Source organism: Mandrillus leucophaeus, unplaced genomic scaffold (genome assembly GCF_000951045.1).
Source record: "Mandrillus leucophaeus isolate KB7577 unplaced genomic scaffold, Mleu.le_1.0 Scaffold37, whole genome shotgun sequence".
Lineage (NCBI taxonomy): Eukaryota > Metazoa > Chordata > Mammalia > Primates > Cercopithecidae > Mandrillus > Mandrillus leucophaeus.
Genome location: NW_012103920.1, coordinates 2,632,088 through 2,652,898, shown reverse-complemented (window position 1 = coordinate 2,652,898; position 20,811 = coordinate 2,632,088). Strand labels below are relative to the sequence as shown.

General features: G+C 40.2%; 1 protein-coding gene across 1 annotated transcript in view; it reads right to left on the bottom strand.

The window, feature by feature from the left end:
• CDYL2 (chromodomain protein, Y-like 2) overlaps positions 1–20,494 on the bottom strand; it is a 116,552-nt gene extending 96,058 nt beyond the window's left edge. The window contains exons 1-2 of the mRNA XM_011990121.1: positions 20,444–20,494; positions 14,259–14,339 (exon numbers count right to left, since the gene is read on the bottom strand). Coding sequence (XP_011845511.1) covers positions 14,259–14,339; positions 20,444–20,494 — 132 coding nt within the window. The remainder of the gene's footprint in view (positions 1–14,258; positions 14,340–20,443) is intronic.
• Positions 20,495–20,811: the final 317 nt, after the last annotated feature.

Here is a 20,811-nt window from a genome sequence, read left to right as displayed (position 1 = left end):
CATCACCAGTCATATTCCCCACCCCACATTCCCACCAAACCAGCACAACATATACAATTGCAATCGCTCTGGAACCCAGGATTACAATCAAAGATTTTGCAGACTGCTGAAGGGATATCTTTCCAACCGATGGCACTGGATTGAGAAATTTTGGGTTTACTAGTACATGTCTTGGTCTCTGGGAGCAAAAAGCAAGGCCAAGAAAAAAGAACAGAGAAAGAAGACATCCATGCCTACAGCCCCTGTCCATCCATACACCAGAGCAGCCATCCCCAGCCAGAAACAGCTCATTCCCTAACTCTGTACCTCAAACTCCACATCCCTGAGGACCTTTCTTTCTGCAACCTTTCAACATGCTGGGACAACTCCCTCGGGGGCGCAAAGGCACACGCACCCCATGGTTACAACTTGGGGTATGAAGTCCTCGGGAAGGATAAAGAGGGCAAGTTCTGAGAACAACTTGGCATGCGCTGTTTAAAGTCCAGAAGACTTAGATTGCTTCAGATAATCGAGCCACAAATGAAGGCAGTAAAAACAGGATTTTCCCCTCCAGCACAACAAAACTACACAAGGGAAATGGCTGTCAGACCAAGAAGTTTGGCTCAGAGCCATGTAAACCAAACTAGATTTTGGGCAAAGGTCTGACTGGGGGACTCTGTGGCATCCATGTGGTGAGAGAGACCAACAGGAATTTTCACGTCCACTCTGCTGGAAAACACTACACTTAGAGAGACCTCACACAAACAAAATTAGTAATAGCAGCATCATCACACAACATGGTCATAAAAATTTTTAAAACGTAAGAACATGATCATAACTAAAACGTTCTCAGTACAGTCACACCAGTGACGGGTACTGCTGTATATTTTTGAATAGTATTTGTGGTGTGTCTTCCAATACTACAGAAAATATGACCTTTGTTTTTAAAAGAGAGAGAAGAAGAGATACATGATGAAATGAAACCAACAGGTTGAGAAGGAAGCTGAAATGAAAAAACAATTCATTTACATATGAAAGGATGTAAAGGAATCAAAGAGAAAATGCAAGCAAGGGAATAAAATTCCCACTGGAACCAGGAAAGGACAGAACCAACATGCAGGAAACCACACCAGCGATGTAGACAACATACTCGAAAAGCTGTCCAAGAGAGCAGGAGAAAAGGACACGGAGATTTTAAAGAAAGCACCAAGGAAAATGAGAATAGATACCTAGGAGAGTTAATAGAGATCCACCCAATCTAAGTCCAACAAAGAGAAAAAAAATCAAAACAGGACAGAAATACTAATCAAGGCATAATAGAAGAAATCTATGTCCTAAGTCTGCAGGTCAAACGAAGATTTCAGTGATGGGGGAAGGGGAGTTTGAGAATAAATCACCTTTATTTCTACCCTCGCAAAGCTTCTTCATTTCAAAAAATTGAATTATCTGCCTCATCCCCCAGCCGTCCCCCATCCAAAAATCAGGCCAACTTCAGAATGTTAAGTTCCAGAACACCTGTTGAAGCAATAAATATTCTGAACTCAAGAATTATATAGCCCAAGTGGTACTTCAGATGAGGAGGAGGAAGATATCTCATGTCTTAGGGGACAAAATATGAATCGTCCATTTGAAACATGACTCAAACAGGTACTTCAGAGAACAATTTTAAACCTAAACTTTTAACGTAAAACTGGAGAAGGTGTAGTAAGAATACATACTAGGATTAATGTTATACAATGATACCAAATAAATATCTGAAGTTGAGGCTTAAGTAATCATTGTAATTACGACAAATTGAAAGCAAATATTAAATGATTTTCAAAGGATTACATGCATATATAATGTGAAAATAGAAAGCAAAACTATAATAATGTGATTTTTTAAATGCCAAGTTAAGATAATGAGTGTAGGAAATGATCAAACATGAAGAAGAGTGAAAACTTAACTGAATGATGTTTGCCTTTATCACTAGAGTAACATGTTTGTGTATATTGACAAAACAATTACTTTCAAGACAGAACACACGCCCATAAAATGACACGATCAATGATCATAGCACTTTTACTCATAATAGACAAAACCCAGAGAAATGTAAGTATTTTAACAGAATAAACAGACCATAGCATATCTGTGCAGAGAAGTACTACTCAATAATAAAAAGGAATGATACACACAGCAGTTTGGAAGAAACTCACGGGCATTATGCTGAATGAAGGGGCCAGACTCAGAAGACTACGTACCAGGCAAACTCATCTACGGTGATCGAAGCCAGATCAGAGGCTGCTGCATGTGGGGGTGGATGGCGGGGTGGGGGTGAGAGTGATTGCAAAAACCATAAGGAAACTTTCTGCGGAAATGGAAATGTTCTATAATTGGATTTGGGTGGTGATGTATACATCTGTCAAAAGTCACTTTTACACTGAAAATGTGTGTTATCATATATAAGTTTTGCCTCAATAAAGGTGTTTGAAAGACACACACAAAACACATAGAAATAAAAAGAGGAAATATACACTTCAAATCAAATGAGAAGATGGAAATAAGGTCTACATTGCAAAAGAAAGTTTTAAAAATGAAATTGTATTAAAGCATAAAAGCCAAAAAGCATTAAATAAGACAGCAGAAATGAGGCCAAATATATTATTTACCAAAAAAAAGTCCTGTATATGAATACTTACAGCGGCTTAATTCATCATTTCCAAAAACTAGAAACAACTATATTCTTCAACAAGGAAACAGATAAACAAACTGAAGTTCATCCATATAATAGAATACCACTCAGAAATTAAAAGGAACAAACTATTACTTGGCACAGCAACATAAATGAATCTTACATTCAGGTGCCAAGGACCAGAAGAGGAGGGGATGATTACAAATCGGCTACACAAGGGAATCTTTAGGTGATGAAACTGTTCTGTGTGGTCCTGTGGGGGTGGATTCAGGACTGTACATTTGTCAAAAACCACAGAGCTGTAGAACACAAACAAAGTGACCTTTTTTGTATGCACTTTTTTTTTTTTTTTTTTAATCAACCAAGGTGTCAGGGACTCCTAGGATGGAATGCATTCAGTCACAAATGAATCTCACTGTATTACAGATGCATGATACAACCTAAATACAAAAGATAGGGAAAAGAAGCTGACCCACGTAACTCTAGAAAACTGTGTTTTAACTGGACAAAATAAAGACAAAGTATACAAATACTGTACTCTAGTTCAGCAGTCCCCAACCTTTTTGGCACCAAGGACCAGTTTCATGGAAGACAATTTTTCCATGACGGGCGGAATGGTTTTAGGATGAAACTGTTCCACTGCACATCATCAGGCATTAGTTAGATTCTCATAAGAAACGCAACCTAGATCCCTCGCATGCGCAGTTCACAATAGGGTTCGCACTCCTATAAGAATCTAATGCCGCCGGTGACCTGACAGAAGGCAGAGCTCAGGTGATCATGGTCCCTTACCCACCACTCACCTCCTACTGTGTGGCCCGGTTGCTAACAGGCCACAGTCTGATACCAGTCCATAACCAGGGGGTTGGGATACCCTGCTCTAGTTGATAAAATTGTTTTTCACAGAGGTACAAAGAATTAAAAAATGACTTTACATATGCACTAGGTTTGAGCAAATATGTAAATAATTGATAAGAAATGAAAGCTAGTTTTCTCACTGGCTGATAAAAAAAAAAAAGCCATAAATAAGCTAAAGGAGAAGATTAGAATAAACCCTGGAATACTGAATTGGAGCCAGAGATATCAGTATAAACTCATGTCTACTTTAATACATTTACACATATAAACATGAAAATATAATATATATATACATGGGTTAGCGCACACACATATTTCCCACATCTTTCCTCTGAAAGGGCCAAGAAGCAGTCACACCCCAGTATCAATGAGCACATCTGCAATATAGGTCATGGTTTCTTAAAATCACTCTCCAATGAAAAAAAAACTAGGGCTCCCTAGGAAAATGCCTAATTCTAGGGCTGGGACAGAAAACATGTAAGATGACCCTAGAAGATCTTAAGAGTGTCAATAGGTAAGAAAGTGCTCCAAATAAATAAATAAACCCACAATGATGGGGGTCTATCAAAAGGGCCAAATGAAAGAGCTCCCGAGGGCCAAATGAAAGAGCTCCCGATGGCCAAAACTGGAACAATCTGAGTAACAAAATTAAGCAACATGCTCCTGATAATAAGAGTAACCCAAAGAATATATATCCCAAAGAATTATAACCCGAAGAATAAATATTCAAGAGTCCATCTGATATAAACAGGTGAATTAATCAGCAGTTAGCCAATTACGGCCTGCAGGCCAAATCTGGTCAGATGTTTCTTTTTGGAAGTAAAGTTTTATTTGGACACACTCATGTCCATGCATCTACATAATATCTGTGGCTGCTTTCACAATACAACACTAGAATTAAGTTGTTGTCACACAGAGTGTTCAGCTCACAAATATTTACTCTGGCCCAAAAAAAAGTTTGCCAACACTTAACACTATAGAAAACCACAAAACCAAAGATAAATAATAAAAGAGGAAGAAACAAAGGTATAAAACAACCACAAAGCAAATGACAGGAGCAAGTCCTCACCTATCAATAATAACACTGAATGTAAATGGATTAAATTCCCCAGTTAAAAGATATAGAATGACTGAATGAACTAAAAAAACAACACCCAACCACATGCTGCCTATAAGAAATTCACTTCACCTGTAATGACACACACAGATTGAAAGTGAAAGGATGGAAAAAGACATACTACACAAACAGAAACCAAAAATGAGCAGAAATGGTTATATTTATAGCAGATAAAATAGACCTTAAGTTTAAAAACTGTAAAAAGCAATAAAGAAGGTCATTATATAATGATAAAGGGATCAATTCAGCAAAAGGAAATTACAATTTTAAATATGTACGTACTCAACACAGAAGCACCCAGATATATAAAGCAAATATTATTAGATCTAAAAGGAGGGACAGACCTCAATACAATAATAGTTGAGATCTTCAACACATGACTCTCAACATTGGACAGATCATGTAGGCAGAAAATAACAAACATCGGCTTTAACCTGCACTACAGACCAAATGAACCTACCAGACATTTACAGAACGTTTCAATCAACAGCTGCAGAATGCACATTCTTCTCATTAGCACATGAAGCATTCTCCAGGACAAACCATACATTATGCCATGAAAGAAGTCTCTACAAATTTTTTTAAAATTGAAATCATATCACTTACCTTTTCTGACCACAATGAAATAAAACTAGAAATCAATAACAAGAAAAACTTTGAAACTGCACAAATAAATTGAAATTAAGCAATGCGTTCCTTAAATACCAATGGGTCAATGAAGAAATTAAGAAGGGAATTTAAAAATTTCTTGAAACAAATGAAAACAGAAACACAACATACCAAAACCTATGGGATACAGAAAAGCAGTACTAAGAGAGAAGTTAATAGCAATAAACATCTACATCAAAAAAGTAGAAAGATTTCAAATGACCTAACGATATATCTCAAGGAACTAGAAAAGCAAAAAGAAACCAAACTCAAAATTAATTAAAAAAAAGAAGAAAAGAAATAATAAAGATGAGAGCAGAAATAGACTAAAAAATACAAAAGGTCAATAATATAGTTTTTTAAAAATACAAAATCAACAAACCATTAGCTAGACTAAGTAAAAAATTGAGAAGACACAAATAAAATCAGAAATAAAAAAGAAGACATTATAATTGATATTATAGAAATACAAAAAATTCCATCGAGACTATTACGAACAACTACATGGCAAAAAATTGGAAAGCCTAGAAAAAGTAAATACATTCCTGGACACATACAACCTACCAAGATTAAACAGGAAATACAAAATAGAAATAGAAAACCTGAATAGACCAGTTAACAAGCAACAAGATTAAAGAGTAATAAAAAAAGCCTCCCAACAAGAAAAGCCCAGAACAGGATGGCTTTACAGATGAAGTCTGTAAACTTTTAAAGAAGGACTTTAAAACTATTTCTTCTCAAAATCTTCCAAAAATCTGAAGAGGAGGACCCAGGCATGGTGGTATGCACTTAAGGACCCAGCTCCTCTGGAGGCTGAAGTGAGACAATCACTTGAGGCCAGGACTTCAAGGCTGCAGGGCCCTGTGATTGCGTCTGTGAATAGCCACTACACTCCTGCCTGAACAACATAGTGATATTTTGTTTCTAAAAAAATTAATAAGTAAAATAAAATGATAAACTGAAGGGGAGGGAATTATTCCAAACTCATTCTATGAGGCCAGTGTCATACTGAGACCAAAAGCAAACAAGGACACAACAAGAAAAATAAAACTACTGGCCAATATCCCTGATGAATGTAGATGCAAAAATCCTCAACAAAGAATACAAGCAAACAAATCCAACAACACATCAAAAAGACAGTACACCATAATGAAATGGGATTTATCCCAGTGATTCACATACAGCTCAATATACATAAGTAAATAAATGTAATACATCACATTAAGAATGAAAGGCAAAAACCATAAAATCATCCCAATGGATACAGAGAAGGCATTTAATAAAATTCAACATCTCCTCATGATAAAAACTGTCAATAAATCAGGTAGAGAAGGAACGTTCCTCAACATTATAAAGGCCATATCTGACAAACCCACAGCCAACATCACACTGAATGAGGAAAAGTTGGAAGCTTTTCCTCTAAGAACTGGAACAAGACAAGGATGCACCCTTTCACCACTCTTACTCAACACAGTATTGGAAGTCCTAGCCAGGGAAATTTCACAAGAGAAAGAAATAAGGGGCATCCAAACTGGAAACGAGGAAGTCAAATTATCCTTGATTGCAGACAACATGATCCTATATATATGTAAATCTAAAGACTCCACCAAAAACCTCTTAGAACTGATGATTCAGTAAAGCTGCAGGACACAAAACCAACGAAAAAGTCACGTTTCTATACAATAATAACAAACTACCTGAAAAAGAAATCCCATTTACAATAGCTACAAAAAAGTAAAATACCTAGGTCTAAATTTAACCAAGGAGATGAAAGATCTCGACAATGAAAACAATAAAACATTGGTCGAAAAAATTAAAGATGAGATAAAAAAATGGAAATACATCCCATGTTCGTGGATTGGAAGAATATTGTTAAAATGGCCATACTGGCCAAAATGATCCGCAAAGTCAATGTAATCTCTATCAAAATACCAATAACATTCTGTACGGAAATAGAAAAAAAAAATCCTAAAATTCATATGGAACCACAAAAGACCCCAAATAGTCAAAGTTATCCTGAGCAAAAGAAACAAAGCTAGAGGCATCACACTACCTGATTTCAAAATATACTAAAAATCGATAGTAACCAAAACAGCATAGTACTGGCATAAAAAAAGACACATGATTTCATGGCTAAGACCTCAAAAGCACAGGCAACAAAAGCAAAAACGACAGACGGGATTATGTCAAACTAAAAAGCTTCTGCACATACTGCAAAGGAAACAATCAACAGATGAACAAATAACCTGCAGAATAGGACAAAATATTTGCAAACTATGCATCTGACAAGGGATTCATATCCAGAATATACAAGCAACTCAACACAAGAGTAAAAAATCAAATAGCTGAATTTAAAAATGAGCCAATGATCTGAAAAGACATTTCTCAAAAGAAAATACACAAATGGCCAATAAGCGTATATGATATGGTTTGGATCTGTGTCCCTGTCCAAATCTCATGTTGAATTATAATCCACAGTGTTAGAGGTGACTCCTGGTGGGAGGTGACTGGATCATAGGGGCAGAGTTCTCATGAATAAACTGCCATCCTCCCTTGGTACTGTATAGTGAGTTCTCAAAAGATCTGATTGTTTCAAAATGTGTAGCATCTCTCCTCCTCTCTCTTACTTCTGCTCCTGCCATGTAAGATGTGTCTGCTTCCCCTTCACCTTCTGCCATAATTGTGAGTTTCCTGAGGCCTCCTCCCAAGCAGAAGCCAGTTTGCTTCCTGTACAGCCTGCAGAACCATGAATCAATTAAACCTCTCTATAAGTTATGCAGTCTCGGGTATTTCTTTATAGCAGTGTGAGAACAAACTAATAACAATAAGAAAAAAAGCTCAGCATCACTAATCATCAGGAAAATGCAAATCAAAACCATAATGAGATAACATCTCACCCCAGTTAGAATGGCTGTTATCAAAAAGATAAAAACTAACAAATGCTGGCAGGGATGTGGAGAAAAGAGAACTTCATAAACTGTTGGTGTGTAAATTAGTAAAGACATTGTGGAAAATAGTATGGAGGTTCCTCAAAAAACTAAAAATTGAATATCATATGATTCAATAACCCACTACTGGGTATATATCCAAAGGAAGGAAAAACAGTATGTCTAAGATATGCCTGTACTCTCAGGTTCACTGCAGCACTATTCACAATAGCCAAGATATGGAACCAACCTAAGTGTCCATCAACAGATGAATGGATAAAGAAAATATGGTATACATATTTATATACAATGCAATACTATTTAGCCATAAAAAAATGAGATCCTATCATCTGTGGCAATAAGCACCAGCCTGCTGGACATTGTGTTAAGTGAAATAAGCCAGGCATAGAAATATAAATACCACAAGTCCTCACTCATATGTGGAAGCTAAAAAAGTTGATCTCATAGAAGTAGAGAGTAGAATAGTAGTTACTAGAGGCTGTGAAGAATAGCACGAACAGAGGATAGGGAGAGGTTAGTCAACAAATACAAAACCACAGCTAAACAGAAGGATTAAGTTCTAATGTTCTACAGCACTGTAAGCTGAACATAGCTAACAAAATTTTATTGTATATTTTCAAATAGCTAGAAAAGAGGATTTTTACTATTCCCAACACAAAGAAATGATAAATGTTTGAAGGGCTGCATATGCTAATTACCCTGATTTGATCATTACACATTATCTATATGTATTAAAATATCATACTATACCCCACAAATACATATAATTATTATGTGTCAAAAGGTTTTCTTAAAAAAGTTGAACTGTATATGGAAAAGCAAAAGAACTAGAATAACTAAAACTGTTTTTAAAAAGAACAAAGTTGGAGAAGTTACAGTGCCTCTGCAAAATTCCAGATAAATTAGAAAGTTAAACAAAAACCTAAGAACATATCAAATACAAAAAAAAATGCGTTTGAAGACTTACAGTGGAGAAGGTCACTGAAACAAAAATCTAATGGCCATAAAGAGGGACAAATTTCACTAAACTAAAAATAAAATTTTTCATTTCATAAAAGACATCAAAAATAAAATTAAATGACAAACAATAAACTGAGAAAATATTCACATTTGCAGCAAAAGAGTAACATCCATAATATATAAAGAACTTCAAAGTCAATTAAGAAAAAGAAGTAAAAACGGGCAAAGAAGCAGAGTAAGAAACAGAAATTCAAGTAAATAAAAATGGATATCAACATATTAAAAAGAGGATCAAGCTCATCGCTAATCAGGGAAATGAAAATTAAAACAGTGAGAAAGATTGGCAAAAATTTAAAAGGTTGCTAATATCCTATGTTGGCAAGGATGTGGGGATACGAATAGCTACATATGTTCTTAGCACATGTAAATGGATATACCCTTTAGGGAAGGTAATTTAACAGATATCTATGCAAATCAAAATGTACACCCTTCTCTCCTCCTCCCACACACAGTACATAGGGTCACATCATGCTTTCTCTCGACAGTAGTCAGTAAACAGAATAAATGTGTCACCTCTGAACAGAAAGGTTTAATTTCCTATTTTTTCTCTTCCCTGCCACAGCAACAGAGAGGCCACCAGGTGCAACGCGGTGCAGCTAAGAAACAGTGAAGCCTTCAGCAGCAGCCTGGGTCTCTGAGGGACTCGTGGGCAGAACATCCCACCAAACACTGTGGGACAGGGAGCATGAGTGAGAAATAAACCCCTGCGGTGTTAAGCCACTGGGAAAAAATCTGCACAAACCCTTGAACCAGCCATTTGACTTTCGAGTATCCACCTTCATATAACCAATTCTAAAGGGAAAAGAGCAATAAACAGGGACCCTGTCAAAGTAGAACAGTGACATCGATCCAGACAGAGCTATATGTCTTAATGTACACTGTGATCCCATGTATGCCCAAATATGCAGATGCAAATATATAAAGGTCTGGAATAATTCTCTGTCAATCTTCTACGGCTATTGCCTAATTATTAACAATGGTTTGCTCTAAGGCAGGGAGTGGAAGCAGGGGAAGAGGCCACAAAGAAAGTCTTTCATTTCCATCCCAATTCTTCTGTAAAGTTTTTTTTCAATGAACATTATTTACATAGTATCTATACCATTTTTAAATCAATAAAAATATTTTTTGGCCGGCGCGGTGGCTCAAGCCTGTAATCCCAGCACTTTGGGAGGCCGAGACGGGTGGATCACGAGGTCAGGAGATCGAGACCATCCTGGCTAACACGGTGAAACTCCGTCTCTACTAAAAAATACAAAAAACTAGCCAGGTGAGGTGGCGGGTGCCTGTAGTCCCAGCTACTCGGGAGGCTGAGGCAGGAGAATGGCGTAAACCCGGAAGGCGGAGCTTGCAGTGAGCTGCGATCTGGCCACTGCACTCCAGCCTGGGCGACAGAGCGAGACTCTGTCTCAAAAAATAAATAAATAAATAAAAATAAAAATAAAACTTTTTTTAAATTAATTCAATTCCTATATTTAAAAATGACCAACCGGAACATATCATGGGGAAAAATGAGCACATTCCAAAAAACAACCAAAAAAACACTGAATTGCAAATGTTAACTTTCATGAGAAATACTGGAAAACTACAAGAAGATAAAGCACAAAATTCTACTGAGATATTTTAAAGGGTTGAAATGAATGGAGCTGTATGCACCATGTTTCTGGATGGGGGAATTCTTCATACATTAAAGCTGTTGGTTTGCAACAAACTGATCGATAAATGTAATGCAGTTGCAATCAAAGTCCCAATGAGTTCATTTTCAGAACTTTACAAAATGGTTCTCAAGTACCTCCGGGAGAATTACACAAAAACAGCCGAGAGATTTTTAAAAAAGAAAAATAATGAGAAGGCACTTCCACAATAACATACTAAAATAGAATATACAGCCGCTATCCTTGTGAGTATAGCATTAGGACAGGAAAAATAAATCAACCGAGCAAGAAAGCAAGCCTGAAAACATCCCTGCATATACTAGGAGATAAAATCTGAAACAAAGTAGCATCAAATATCAGTGCCAAATAGCAGAATTATTGCATCAGTGGGATTGGGACAATTATACAGGAACGTGGAGTGAGAAACAAACCCCCATTTCACAATAGAGGAATCAGAGTTTGGGTTGTTTTTGAAAATTCCAAGAGGTTCCAAGAGTCAGAAGGCCTAAAAACACACACACACACAACTATAAAAACTCACAAGAAAACAAGACAGAGGTAGACAGCCATCTCATTTTTCGTTGAAAGATATCCCATGTTCAAGATAATATTTTGCTCAGAAAAGCAAATGTATCTGCACATATATCCCATTTTTAGAAGAAATAAAAAAGTGCATAAAATAGAAAAAAATTAACTGGCACAAACTAAAATTGTAAAAATAATCAAGAAATATATAAAGATCTCAGAAATGCCATTAGGAAAAGCAGACAGGGCTGAACACAGGGGCTCACGTCTATAATCCAGCACTCTGGGAAACCAAGGCAGGAGGATTGTTTGAGGCCAGGAGTTTGAGACCAGCCTGGGCAACATAGTGACACCTCATCTCTACAAAAAAATTAAAAATGAGCTGGGTGTGGTGGCTCATGCTTGTACTCCCAGCTATTCGGGAGGCTGAGGCTAGAAGATCGCTTGAGCCCAGGAAGGCAAGGCTGCAGTGGGCTATGATCACACCACTGCATTCCAGCCGGGGTGACAGAGTAAGACCTTGTGGACAGGTAAGGCCACAATATTAGGAAGCCAGTCTGGCCTACTGGAGGATGAGTAGACACAAAATGCCACAGCCAACAGCCAGCACTGAACACCAGAAACGTGTGTGAGGCCATCTTGGACTTTCCATCCCAGCCGCATGAGTGAGCCCAGATGAAATCAACAGCGCTCACCCACAGAAGCCTAAGAAATAATCAGTTGTTATTGCTTTAAGCCACTAAGTCCATAACTGATATATCTTGATATAAAAGTTTATTAGAGTATTAGCTCAGTCATGTGGAATATATATACACACACGAACCTAGGAAAAAAGATAAGGAAATGTTAACAAAAATAGGAAACGCCATTAACAGAATTATCTCAACCATGTAGAATATGCATATACACACCCACCTGGGCAAAAAGAGAGGCGGGGATGTTAACAAGAATGTTATCTCCAGGGAGCAGGATTAGTGTTAACTATCTTCTTTATATTCTTTTGTATTTACAAAGTTTCCTTTTATGAACAGATAAATATATGTGAATAGCATTATATTTTAAATATTGATTTACCTCCCCAACTACACTGTAGCCTCCTTGATTGCAGAGGCTCTTTCTTTTGACTGTGAACCCCACAGCTTGTCAGAGGTACAGTCAATGCTAGATGAAAGAATGAACACGGAAAGCCTTAGGCTTATTCCCAGATTCAGGATTGAACTAGAACTGCCAACTTCCTCATTGCTCCCTGGACTTCCTCTAAAGTTCACTAGACCAAACCTGGTGCCCATGAGTCAATGACCACCCAGCCACTCTGCCCTTACAGCAGGTATCCCCATCACCCTGTGCTGGCTCAGGCCATAGGGCCTCCCTGTGGGGTGCTCTAGGGACCGTTCTGGCTACCATGCGTCATACTCTGGCTCAAGGAGAGGGACAAACTGACCCAGCCCCTCCCAGAACCACACCTGCTGGTCAGGGTCTTCTCCACGGCTATTCCTGGGTACAGGCTCCCCTGAGTCCTGCCGGCTACCAGGACCTCTACAGAAGGGTCCTGCCCTCATGACCTCTGATTCCAGACCACACCTGGCCTTGCCTGCTCTTTGATGACAAGCCTCACCTGCGGAGCCACGTTAGCATCAAACTTTGCACCCAGGTAAGCAGAGCAGCCCCCTCCCTTCTCTTGCCCAGCTGCGTGGGGTGGATGTGCTCATCAGCACACTGCATACTCAATTCCAAAGTACACACAGGGCAACAAGTGAGTTACAGGATAGCAGAAGTGTGCATGTTGCTGGAAGATTGGGAGGTGAAGGTGACCAGTAAAAACTTCAATACCTGAGTAGAGCAAAATGTCTGTTTGTCCTAGGAGGTCAGTGAGGTATATCAGATGGTGCTCTCCAAAAGCTCATTAACCAACTCCTTCTTGCCTTTCTCACCCTTCCCTCATCCAAGCCAGACACTGCTAATCAATACAACACCCACTCCTAATCAGCCCAGATCAACCCAAAATGCATAGCACAGAATTTACACAGAAGCACTTGGCAAATTGATATTCTTCTTCTTCTTTTCAATATAACACTCCAGGCAGCCACAGCTACTCTCTCAGAACCAAGACCAAAGATGGAACTTGATCATTCATTCAACAAATACTTATCAAGTGCTCATCACATGCCAGGCACTGCAGGAGACACCAGAGGTATAATGGTGAATAAAAACAAATGTGGCCCTCATACCCACGAAGCACATAGTCCAGCGGGAGAGCCAGCTTCTAATACATAATGTCACCAACCAACATTAATGGCAAACTGAGATAAGTGCTCTAGAGAAAAGGAACGACACTCGCCACTGGTGTGTACAAGGTAGCCAACCTGGTCTTGGCAGTCAGGGAAGGCTTCTTGGAGGAACTGACATTCAGAATAGAAGGAAGAGCTGCCACTGACTGGAACAGGCCATGCAGGGGGAGCTCAGGGAGAAGGGAGTTCCAGTTAGAGGGAATAGAATGTGCAAATGTTCTGAACCAAGGAGGAGTGTGGTCAGTGGTCAGCGTGAGGAACAGAGAAAGGTCACGTGCCTGAAGCCAAGAGGGACTGGGGCACGTGGAGAGATGAGAGTAAGAGGGAGGAAGAAAACAGACTCTGCTGGGTCTCTATGGCAAGTTAAGAACCCTGATCTCATCCTGATCCTAAGTGCAAACAAGCCACCCACGGGTATGGCAGGTGGAGAAGTTGGCCAAGGCAGGGGCTCCCTGGTCCAGGCTTCACATGCTTATGGTCCAGCTAGGAGCTAGACCTCACTAGGTGAGTTCCTTATGGGCAGATGCTCTGTTTGACATCCCAACAGCTCACCAGTGCTTCATCTACGCTGACTTCAGGAAATGCTTTATCGCTCAGCCATCCCTCTGAGACGCAGGGTCTGGATCTAAATGCCTACCAGGGCAGAAGGGAGCACCAAACATCCGGGACCAGAGGTGGCATCTGTTTCCTCTAGCAGGACGGCTGCTAACACCTCCTTTCAGCCTGGTTCTGCCTTTGCACTCTTCCACAGGTAAGACCGTCCCTCAGGGCCAGGTGGCTGGGAAAGCGGGCAGGGACATTCCTGTCTTCACTCTGGCCAAAGGCCACTTTTGAAGAACTATGGGCAGATGCTAGAGTCCTAATGTCATCCAGATGCAAACTTACTGACCCCAAGAACTCCTCCACCTGCCAAGGCCTCTGAAAGAACTTACTGCTTCCTTATAGGGAGCCCATCTGCTTTCAGGAGTGTTCTAGAAGCTTTAGCCCAGCTATAGAAGGCACAATGAGGGAACACAGGCAGGTCCCCTGGCAGAATCTATTCTTCCTATTCCAACAAAGATCTGTCTGCAGGCCTTTGTGCTATTATGAGTATTTTCCACATTTCTTTCAGTAGAACTGGCATTATTATAATTCAACGGTCAGCAAACGTTTTTGTGAAGGCCCAGATGGTAAATATTTCAGGCTTTGAAGGCCACACGGTCTCTGTTGCAACTACTCAACTCTGCCCTTGTCATGCAAACACAGCCACAGACAATACATAAACAAATGTGGCTGTGTTCCAATAAAACTTTATTTATAAAAACAAATGGTGGGCCAGATTTGGCCCGTGGCCATGATTTGCTAACCTCCATATTATAATTTCTCCATTCCATAGTTTATCCCTCTTTCATCCATAAACATCATAAAATCTTTCTTCAAGTTATCCCATTTATTTACTAGGGGAGAAAAGCATATATTGAGCATCTACCATATGGCTGGACACTCCAAGGCAGTAGAGGGGTGTAATCTGAACATCATAGACATGGTCCATGTTCTCATGGAACTTAGCATCCAGTGTGGAAGACTAATGGAAAAGTGTTCATTCTTCTCATCTCTGCATCTTTCCCTCAAAATAACACCTAATCCCCAGCCACCAAGTGACTACACGCCAACATCAAAAGCTACTAAAAATTCTGCAAAACATTTTAAGAAGCATAAATCAATTACACCCATTAGCTGCCCCTTGGCTGCAGGCAGTAACCTCTCAAGAACTTCTAAAGGTTTGTGAAAAATGAGTTGCCCTCCACCCTCACACAAGAATGTGAGCTCAAAAACAGGCGGGCAACGCTGGACCCATCCACTCAATGCTGGTGGGGAAGGGCTCAAGCTCGGGAACAAGATAAACCTGAGCTTCAATCTAGGCCTCCACCCTATAAAACTGTGATCAAACTATTTTTGCCTCTTTGAGCCCCACTTCTCCCATCTGAAGACTGGGAATCATGATCAGATTGTTGCACATTGCAGGGATCAAATAAGTTGATGTTTGGAAGGAATTCACGACTGAGGCTGGCTTCTGGTAAACCATTATGACTGAGTTACCAGCAAGCCACTAGGGGCAGCACCAGGGGAAACCATCCCCTCCTGCTGCACAAGAGTGATTAGCAAGGGTGCCAGAAATGCTCCACAAGTGTATAGGAAATGCCAAGAAGAATGAGGTTGAGTCCAGGGACCACCGGGAACATGGAAGACAAAGAGGAAGAAAGACAGGAAGGAGAGGCAGGTTTGGGGCTGCTGCCTCCCAGTCTACAAGGTAAGAGTGCACAATGGAAAATATTCATCACGGGAAGGCACAAGAGAGGCTGGTCTTATTCATGACAACAGGGGTAGATGTTGGAAGACCTGGCCCTTCAGTTACACGGCCAAGTGACTCAGGTCATTCACACCTACAGACTTGTCTGCATGCCCATAAAATAAAAGTCTTCAATGGAAGCAGACATTTTCCAACCATGTTCTGGGAAGCCCTACAGATTGATGACGACATCACAGGAAGTCGCCTCAGAGCATGGGGGTGCAGTGAACATCCCATGACCAATTCCCTGCACCCAGAGCCTGCCCCCTAGGATTGGGTATAGCCATTATGGTTCTGCCTGGTATTGCATTTCATGCTAAACAAAGAAAAATTTTAGACAATAAAAATAAGTGATAGCTGGGCACACTGGCTTGCACCGGTAATCTCAGCACTTTGGGAGGCCAAGATGATAGGACTGCTCGAGGCTAGGCGTTCAAGACCAGTCTGGGCAACACAGAGAGAACCCCATCTCTACAAAAACAAAAAATCAGCATAACTCAGCCTGGGGCTGGCGTGTGTCTGTCCTATACTTGGGAGGCTAATGCAGGAGGATCACTTGAACCTAGGAAATCAAAGCTCCAGTAAGCTATGATCATACCACTGCACTCCAGCCTAGGTGACAGAGAGAGATCTTGTCTCAAAAAAAGGAAAAGAAGAAAGAATAAATGTTAAAAACCTTGAACAAGACCATCCCTGTTCAAGGATCCTTCCAGAAGGCTCCTTCTGGTTCAGTGACTGTAAATGCCCCAGTTGGGAACGCAGCACCAAATGGGTCAGAACACACAGCTTCTTTGGGTTGGCATCACCAAACTTCAGATGCTTTGGTGGTATCTTTCTGAGTGTTCATATCCAATGCTTAAGTCATAATCCCTTCCTAGTTTTTAATAGAATCTGTGTCTGTTTGTAAAAGTGTGGCCAAGTCCAGCATCCAGAGAGGCAGCCTCAGAAGTGAGGGGAACAGAGTTTATCTGAACCCTGGCTCAGGTCAAGGGTTGGTGCTTCAAGTGGCCTGTAATACAAGGGCACAAGTGTTTCATCACTGTATACTGGGAAAATTCCAAAAAGAGACCGTTGATGCCTCTTAAACCACAAGTTTTTTTCTCTCCAGTAGGGTGTTGGGTTACTGAGGCTAGATCACCTTAAGCTTATCCAGAAAGAAAGCCAGGATGCTTTTTCTACCAGAAGGGCTCAGAGGATCACACTCCTAAGGAGTAGGGCAAAGATGATGCCCTTTCCCCCTTCATGCCCCACAGGAGGTTGTAGAGGATGGTAGGTCTATGGAAAAACCCAGGACTGGGATGGAAGGATAGGAGGAAACTCACATTTACTCAACAGGAAGTAGAGATGTCAAATCCATTATCTTGTGATATGGTTTGGTGTGTCCCCACCCAAATCTCACCTTGAACTGTAATAATCCCCACGTGTCAAGGGCAGGGCCAGGCGGAAATAACTGAATCATGGGGGTGGATTTTTCCCATACTCTTCTTGTGATAGTGAATAAGTCTCACGAGAGCTGACGGTTTTATAAATGGGAGTTCCCCTGCACAAGCTCTCCTGCCTACCCCCATGCAAGATGTGACTTTGCTCCTCCTTGCCTTCTGCCATGCTTGTGAGGCCTCCCCAGCCATGTGGAACTGTAAGACCATTAAACCTCTTTATTTTATAAATTACCCAGTCTCCAGTATGTCTTTATTAGCAGTATGAGAATGAACTAATACATCTTGGGACAGCCACAGCCCTCCCTATTAGGAAGCCAACCCCATTCCATTTTGAAGATGAGGCTCAGAAAGGATTTCTATCAAGGAGAAAACTCAACCTGCCCTACCCGGCTGCAAAGCGCATCACTGTACCCAAGAGGCAATCAATAAATATCAGCTGGTAGTCAAACTTCCTTTTAAAAATGAACAAATAAAAAAAAGACACAGGGTTTTGTTTTGTTTTGTTTTGTTTTTTACTTATACGTAGAAAGTACTAGAAGCTTATTCTGCAGTTCAAGTTGTTCTCAGTTCCAAAGCATGGATATAGAGCAGACAGGAATCTGGTAATGATGAAATCTTTATTACAAAGTTGCTGCAATCCTCATAGAAAATATTTAAAGATATAAAAAACTGCTTATTATAAAGCAACATGAGGCAATTACCTATCTACATTCCGAAAATAAAAATGTTCTTCTGGCAACAGAGCTCCTGTTTGCAAATTGAACAGAAGCGTAAGGCGCCAGTCAGACAAGAAATACAAATAGAAAAGCACAGGCAGGACTGCCTTCTCCTGTTTTGAAAATACAAATTTGGCCAGGCCTGGTGGCTCACAAATATAATCTCAACACTTTGGGAGGCCAAGGTGGGCGGATTACAAAGTCAAGAGATCAAGACCACCCTGGCCAACATGGCAAAACCCCATCTCCACTAAACATACAAAAATTAGCTGGGAGTGGTGGCGCGCACCTGCAGTCCCAGCTACTCAGGAGACTAAGGCAGGAGAATCGTTTGAACCCGGGAAGTGGAGGTTGCGGTGAGCCACGGTCGCGCCATTACACTCCAGCCTAGGCAACATAGGGAGACTCCATTTCAAAAAAAAAAAAGAAAATACAAATTTGTTCCAACACAATTTATATGTTAGGGAATAATTTGAGCATAATGCAAAGTTTGCATTTGCTTGTGCACAATTTCATCCACAAGAAGCACTAGATGAAGGCAAAAAGCTAAAGCTGCACCTAGCTAAACTGAGCCGTGCAGGAATAAACAAGACACACATACACACAGATACATACTTCCTCAAATACCCATGAGCTCCCTCAGTTCACCATGTGTGTTCTGGCCCACACCTGTGCACAACTTTCAGAAAACCCTACTTCATAACTCACAATAATTACTAGCCCTTCTCACCCCTACTTCCACAGGCCAACTTTCAGGGGTTTTTTCAGTCCTTTTTAAGGTAAAATGCCACATTTATTGTAGTAATTATGGATTTCTTAACCATCTTGCACGTGCAAAACTGTACTACCATCTCTTTTTTCACTAAGCCACTGACAACATTTTTGATTTGGTACCCCAATCTTACTTTTTCCATAACCCCTATTTTTTAATTACATGATAATGGACACCAGGCTGATTTTTTATGTTTTTTAACACGGAGTTTCACTCTTTTGCCCAGCCTGGAGTGCAGTGGCGCTATCTCGGCTCACTGCAACCTCCGCCTTCCTGTTTCAAGTGATTCTCCTGCCTCAGACTCCGAGTAGCTGGGATTACAGGCATGCACCACCATGCCTGGCTAATTTTGTATTTTTAGTAGAGATGGCGGTTTCACCGTGTTGGCCAGGCTGGTCTCGAACTCCTGACCTCATGATCCACCAGCCTCAGCCTCCCACAGTGCTGGAATTACAGGCATGAGCCACCGTGCCTGGCCTGGCAGGCTGATTTTTAAGAATGTTCAAGTCACATTATAACAGAACTTACTTCCAAATGTTCTTCTATGGCTTATTTAATTTTTAGAGGAAATACACTATAAATTGGTACAACCCTTCCAGCAGTCACATAACAATATTTGCCAAGTTATGTCCATATCTTTGAACCAAGTAATTCAAGAGAATTTACTCTAAGGACATAATTCAATGAGAAAACAGAAAGAAGATGTGTGCACTAATATGTTCATTGTGACACTGATGTGGATGTGCGTGTGTTTGTGTGCATGTGTGCAAAGCCAACAAACGTTTTAATTGAAAAGACTATATAACCAAGTAGTAAATGACTATAGTACATTGTTCAGTGAACAGAAAATAAAAATGTGTGTAAACAGGTTAATTGTATGAAAACAAGGACAGAGAGGACAATAATGATTTTAGTTGTATGGTCAGGATAGGATTGAAGGTGATCTATCGCACATCTTGAAAAAATTCCTTAACGTTATAATACTGCTAACACACGCGCACACACACACACACACACACACACACAGAGACAGAGAGAGAGTGAGAGAGAACTGCGTTTAAATTTTTTTTAAAGCTAAGTCACCAAGAAGTGTTTTGAATATGCTAATTTTCAGTTTTGTTAAAAATCAGAAATAGTTCTTCACTGCATATCATATACCCAGCACAGTATTTATTTCAAGATGTGAAGGAAGTAATTTGAAATTTTAGTTTCATGAATACATATTTTTGTAACAGTACAAATCTGAATCCTGAACTACAGCTGGTAATCTTCAGTTTGTCACTAAAACTAATTTGCAGCCCTGCTGCTTGCTGTAAATATGGAAACAATAGTCCCTTTGCAACTCACAAACATGCAGGGTAAAACCTACCAATGGAAAGTAAAGGTTGTGCTACGCGACTGGCAAATTGGACAGTGCTTGCACTCAGGCTGTTATTGGGTGAAAATCAGGTGGGAGGATTTGTTTCAAGCAGGGCTGTTACCAGGAAGACAACTTTCTGGACAAAGCAGATGGCCAACAAGAAGTGGGGCATTTTCACGTTAACAAAATGAACCGCCCAATAGATTCTGTGAACAATATAAAGTACGTATCTGGAACCATTTGTGTCAGAAACTCCAAGTCAGCCCAGTCTCCCAGGCAGGGAACCAGACGTTGACAGCTCGTGGAGGGCTGCATGCACACCTGGGAGGGGGCAAAGGTGGGACTGCTTTGAGTGCTTAGCAGAGAGTCCTGTTTTTATTAACACTTGAAGTTAATAAGAGCTGACATTTCCCATAGGCAAAAGCTCTCTCCTCCTCTGAACACGCAGGATGCAAAGTGGGAGAGAGCTCAAGGTTTTGATCCTGACGG